The sequence below is a fragment of the Penaeus japonicus genome, unplaced genomic scaffold, assembly GCF_977035675.1.
Source record: "Penaeus japonicus unplaced genomic scaffold, GWHDUDI00000001_assembly GWHDUDI00000007, whole genome shotgun sequence".
NCBI lineage: Eukaryota > Metazoa > Arthropoda > Malacostraca > Decapoda > Penaeidae > Penaeus > Penaeus japonicus.
Window position 1 is genome coordinate 24,869,862 of NW_028234409.1, and position 6,569 is coordinate 24,876,430.

Sequence of the window (6,569 nt, forward strand, 5' to 3'; positions counted from 1 at the left end):
CTTTATAGAAGTTTTGAGATAAATAGCATTTTATATAATAAACTTGTTCTCTTGCATTTGCACTACTCATAACAGAACTTTAAAGAAATTTTGAAGATAGAACAGCATTGAGGGGGTTATCTTTTGCACAGCAATCTTCACTTCTACTGATCTAGTAATAGAATTCAGCACTACTATGCTAAATCCTCACATTAGGAACATTCAATATTAGCTGCATATTAAATTTTACATATCTGCTTTCTACATATTTTAAAGGAATCTATAAAGCATTAAAAATAACTATCATTTTCCAATGTTTTATGGCTACATCTTCCATTATTGTAACAAAAAAATATGCTGCCGCATACAGTACAGATACAAGTATAATACAAAAAAATCTTTTTCATCATACTTCTGGTGAGGGAAATCTTTGCCCTTGTCATGTTTATTTTGATGTTTCATTTAGAAAATACTGACATTACCAACATCCGTTCACCAGAAAATTATGTGAACCATAATCTGATGTGTACATTTCATATGCTTAATGGAAGGAAATAGGAATACACTTTATACTTCCATCATAATGAAATTAATATCATTGAGCATTCACAACATCCTTCATCTGTAATAAACACATATTGGTCTTCTGGATATCTTGGAATGAATCATTATATTGCATTGAAGTAAAACGCATTCTTGACACAAACTGGAATATATGATAAGCATCGCTTATTCAATTAATGTACAATTCTGTGTGACAAGAGATAAAAATTACAGTAAAGGGTTGTGTTACGGTTGTGTCGACAAAAATGTTTTCATCAATATTTTCATGTTCTTATCAGAGGTTAATATAACTAACCTAACAGCTCTATAGCGAAAGTTATATTGCTTTCCTATCTGGACAACTTTTTATTTTGATTTTATAATATTAATGTATTATTCTATGATTAATAAAAAAAATATCTCAAAACTAGACTGAAGAAAGTACCAAGAACACAAACTTTACATTATAAAAATACAATACTAAGTATCCAACAGAAACTGAATTTTATAAACAAAAGAAAGAACTAGACAATGTCAAATTCTCCTACAAAAAATGTCAAGTACATCCCGCAACAAAGACAACCCAAATATAATGTTGCCATACACCCTTCCTTCACATCAACATGTGGAATGATGTATTGTGTGTGAAAAGCAGAAGTATTCCACACCCACCACCCTTAGAAGACTATTGCCTGCATTGCTTATTCTGTCCTTTCCCTAGGCCTGGAGGACTCCTACATCATTCTGTATGCAAAACCTTTCAGTCTGAATCCCCTTGGAAAAAGAATGTCAAACTAGCTATCACTGAACAGAGCTCATTGTGACACATAGATAAAGGTATAAATGAGACTTAATAACTCCACAACATATATGTAATTAACGAATTTTGATAATCTTATGTAATTCTGAAATACAGATAATCAAAACACGTTAATTAAATCTCTTGCATAAGGAATACATTTAGTCTCATATTTTTTATCTTTATTTACATTTAGCTATGACTATATACATTCTCTTGACATGGAACAGGAAACAGAATATGACTTGACTCACAGGTCAACATTACCTCTAACTGTTAGTAGATTTGCAGCACTAAGTAGATCTGTAAGCAGATCTGCATGCATGTGTCAGCAAAAGGCTTTCCAAGGTAAACCAACTTTTCTTCTTAAGTGAAAGCTTCCTCTAAGTGATATGGACCTATTCATATTCTATGAAAGTGTGAGAACATTTTTAAAACCTCTGAACATGAATGACAATAAACCAACAGCTGAGAGTAACAAGCATGGAATGAATGCGTATGTAATTTCTCACCACTTCATGATCAGTGAATATTTCCAATGAGGACAAACAAGCATTGCAGTCCCACATTCCTCCGGACGGAATATTACCAAATATCCAAGTGCTTGATCCATCCCAAGGAATGAACACCTATGAAAGCAACACTTGTGGAAAATTCTATATGAATATATACATGTACATTACATGATTCACTTGATGTTCATCTGGGAATGATAACGTAGATTTCTCAGTACCCCTGGACATTATGATATGCATTGCGCAGAGGTAATCATTTCATTTCATGTCATCTGTAAACTTTTTTCTACACACTTAATTCCTTGCAACGTATACACTGCCATCAGCCCTGTCATGCTAACAAGATTTCCTTCTCCCCTTTGGTATGATTTACAAAATCAAATTTCAATCATCTTTATCTGCTCCAATATTTTAAAAATCATAACATCTCCCCCCCCCCCATACCCATTGTTTTCACTAGATCAATATACAATTATATATACACAAATTACAGGATGATTTAGCATTACTGAGATCATTCTACATTGTAAAGGGACTATATTTCACTTTTTTGGCAACACCTTTCTGTCAAAGTGAAGTGAAATTATATTGAAGTTATATTGAATATCAAATCTTTGAAGCAAAGATTTTTTCAAAAATGACATACTAATTAAAATAATTTAAAATATGCCAACATCTTCCATGTCTAGTTTTATATCTTTACCGATGGTCTTTAGTGATATCATAGCAACACAATGTAACCAATACAATCATTCATGCAAGGCCATTCCTATCACCAAATACCATTAACATTCCAAATCACATAATGAAGTAGTAGCACCATTGGCTCCCTATCCAAAACAACCTTCTTAATCATGATGGAATCCATGAAATATATAGCTCTTTTATTATGATTCAGACTACAGACTTTCACTTTCAGCTCCGCACACCTTCACAGGCAGCATAAATTGGCCCAGCCTTCTCCTGAGCTAACTCCTTGGCCCTCTTTGCCGTTTCCCTCGCAGCATCCTTCAACCTGTTGGCAAAAAAGAAGTCAGGGCACTTTCATTAACCCACAGAGCACATCTCATGAAAACATTAATCTATTTCAGCAAAGCCCAAGTTATATAGAACAATCAATCACCTGTAAAATGCAGAATTATCAACCATTTATTTTAGAAATCGTGTGCATCAATCAAATTTCTAATAAAGCCAACTTTGAAAAGTGACAACAGGCAAATAACATACCTTTGTTTTCTCTCCTCTAATGTTAGGTGGTGGATCTGGCTGTTTTCAGCTGGGGTATCAATAACAGGGAATAATCTGTTCAAGGCGAAGCTGAAGCCCAAGTTGGTCTTCTGGATGTTCTTCTTGTAGCGTTCCAATCCAAATTTCTGAAAAAAAGTCAGGTTTCTTCATTTCTTTCTTCATCCTTATTTGAATTACAGTAAATACTTTAAATTTCATTCCGTCATTGTATTGTTGCATTATCATAAGGAGTATTGGGTATAGCAGAAGTATTAGTAATAATAGTTAAGCAGTAATTTATGTACATATATACATATACATACATACATACATACATACATATATGCATTTATATATATTATATATATTATATATATTATATATATTATATATATTATATATTATATATATTATATATTTTATATATTTTATATATTTTATATATATATATATATATATATATATATATATATATATATATATATATATATATATATATATATATATATATATATATATTATATATCAAATATATATATATGTATGAATCAACTGTATTTGTGTAGTTGACATTCTATATCAGTCCAAGTCTGGGGCCAGATCCAATAAAAGTTTGCAATGTTGATACTCATGTTTTGATCACAAATGAAGCAATACTGCAACCTGATGCAACCGATCCAAGGAAAAACTTGTCAGACTTGGGAGTAATTTTTGTGACACTCAACCCTGTCACAAATTCTCCAAGCTAAGATCTAAAAGCACATTGTAAAAGTTTTGCTCTTACTGGCTTTCCCAGAAAACAATAAAATTATGAATGTAAACCAAATCTAAACCAAATTGGAGTTTCTGGAAAGCCTATACAAAGGTGGCAGATTGTCAGATCAAACACAGGACCACTAAATGATATCAATATTGTGAAAACTTTCATTTTTAATTTAAAGGATCTCCTAATACAGCTGAGAGCTTATCAGACATCCCAAGAAACACAACAGTAGTTCCTTTAAAGTAGGGTTTTGATCAGCGAGCAGTTTCAAATTACATTGGCTGGCGTGGGTAATGACATTCCTTTTATAGGTCAAAGTTAAAACTGCTTCTTGGATCTGGATTCAGTAGGAGTTCCAATGGCTACAGCTGCAAATTGTATCAATAGTGGATCTGTGATGACTCATTTCCAGATGAACCAGTCATTCTAAGTTACTGCTTAATCTTACATGCTCATCACTTACACACTTACGCCTGACACTTACACTAAACAATACACACTGGCACACACACGCAGACACATTGGTGTATGTACAGACAGACACACACACACACACACACACACACACACACACACACACACACACACACACACACACACACACACACACACACACACACACACACACACACACACACACACACACACACACACACACACACACACACACACACACACACACACACACACACACACACACACACACACACACACACACACAAAAAAAAACACCTTTCAGCATCCCGTAAAATCAGGCAGGTGTAGAGCACTCTGAGAAGCGCAGCGTGGTATCGCGCCGTAAGAGATTTAGCACTTGGAGGCTGCATGCAATTATTATCTTCACGGAGGGAGCAGCATCAGGCAAATAATCGGCCCAGAGCAAATGGGATAAATATCAATTAAAAAATAAAATACGGTACATGGTGAAAATAAAGAAAAATTCATTCGAACATACCTGTATTGCATATCCTAAACCAAATATTTTTGAGTCAATCCAAGCTTTTCTTTCGGCAACAGTCCACTGTGAATTCTCTGGGCTAGGTTTGTAAACTACTTTTTCAATGCAGGTCATCACCTATTCAAATGGAAAAAAATAAAATGTAAAAATGTCATTAACCAAAAAATGCGTTTATCAGCAACAATTTGATTATATCCAAATACATGGGTGTTTTTGCAATCCTTTCTTTAGGAAAAGCTAAAAAAAGACTACCTTACAAAAGCAACTCACCTTTGTCAGTCCAACATTCCTGGTATAAGTACAAATCTCTTTCTTTTCTGGATCCACTATTGATTCTTCAATGACACTGACATTCCGAGTATTTATCAGACGTTCCCCCCATTTGGGCATGCGGTTTGTTTTGGTGAGGACACGTTTGGAATGGAGTTTGTTATCAACTACTTTTCTGGCTACCGTATCCTCAGATAGTACATGTAAGCTGAAAGGAAAAACAATCAATACAAAAATTAAACTAATAATAAAATCTAATGAACACCTGCCTCTAGATTCTAAACATCAACTATACTGACTAAAAGTTTTACATAAAATGCCATTAGACACTTGACATTTAGCATCTACAATATTCCTAGATAGTTACTTTTATAATTATAATTGACTATTTCTGTTCACAACTGTCACAAGTTACAACAGACTTTAAGTAAATCAATGACCTTTCATATAGATAAATAGTATTTATTTTACTTAAATAGTTTAAATTTTTAAAAAATAAGTGATATAATTTATATCTATATTTCTACTTATTATATATACATAAATAAATATATATATATATATATATATATATATATATATATATATATATATATATACATATATATATTGTTTTTATTTATATACATATACTCTGTACGAAACCCCTTATTCTCATTTAACTGTAGGATGCAATATACATTACCTCTCTGGATTAGGATATCGCTGCCACAGGCCCTGGGCGACCTGCTCCCAAGGGAATTTCAAGGTACTTGACCCCTCGTAGTATTTCATTGTACCAATATTCTTTTAGCTGTAAGAGAGAAAAAAAATGAATACACTAAAAATTAATAGTACATGCATATTTGATTAGAAATAGATTAAATGTCAAATTAGTATTCCAAAATTGTTAACTCACAAAGCAAAGTAGACAAATGAATGCTTAGATTAAAAAGAAATGCCTTCTCATCTTGATTTTTACATTCATTAAATTGATATTCGCATTTACAGTATATATACTGCTGTTTAATAAAACTATTTTGAAATCAATTTCCAGTCCAACTTTTCAGATTATATTTTTATACCAAATAGCCTAAGGTTATTTTGTGACCATTACAAGAGATCCTAATCTTGATAATTATCCCACAAAAATATTTTCACCTATATAAGATGCTTTCTAATATCAAGGGAATTGACATCTTATGATATTTTGATTCATGCAGAAGATTTATAATCACATCCTGAAATTAATAAATGCCAATAACATTATTTAGCATTCCAAGAAAATATTTGTAAAAAAGTAAATTTTATGTTCAATATTAGTGGTTTTAATATTCTTACAAATATAAATATGAATCATGTAGCATAAAAAATAAGCCAACAACCTCCATCACATCACATTCTGGTTAGACTGAGCTTGTGGACCTCTTTTATGTTATACTGTCAAATAAAGAACCACTCTAAGCTTTACATTGCAGAATATATAGGTTTCTTTGCCTCTGTCACAGCATGAAGGCCAAAGCAATTACTTGATAC

At 32.4% G+C, this 6,569-nt stretch overlaps 1 protein-coding gene across 3 annotated transcripts in view; it reads right to left on the bottom strand.

Moving 5' to 3' along the window:
- Positions 1-282: 282 nt before the first annotated feature.
- prel (preli-like) overlaps positions 283-6,569 on the bottom strand; it is a 7,978-nt gene continuing 1,691 nt past the window's right edge. For all 3 annotated transcript variants that reach the window (XM_043025761.2, XM_043025763.2, XM_086538581.1), the window contains exons 2-6: positions 5,740-5,847; positions 5,055-5,262; positions 4,782-4,901; positions 3,064-3,209; positions 283-2,851 (exon numbers count right to left, since the gene is read on the bottom strand). In XM_043025761.2, the coding sequence (XP_042881695.1) occupies positions 2,752-2,851; positions 3,064-3,209; positions 4,782-4,901; positions 5,055-5,262; positions 5,740-5,828 (663 nt within the window). In that variant the 5' untranslated portion in view covers positions 5,829-5,847 and the 3' untranslated portion in view covers positions 283-2,751. The remainder of the gene's footprint in view (positions 2,852-3,063; positions 3,210-4,781; positions 4,902-5,054; positions 5,263-5,739; positions 5,848-6,569) is intronic.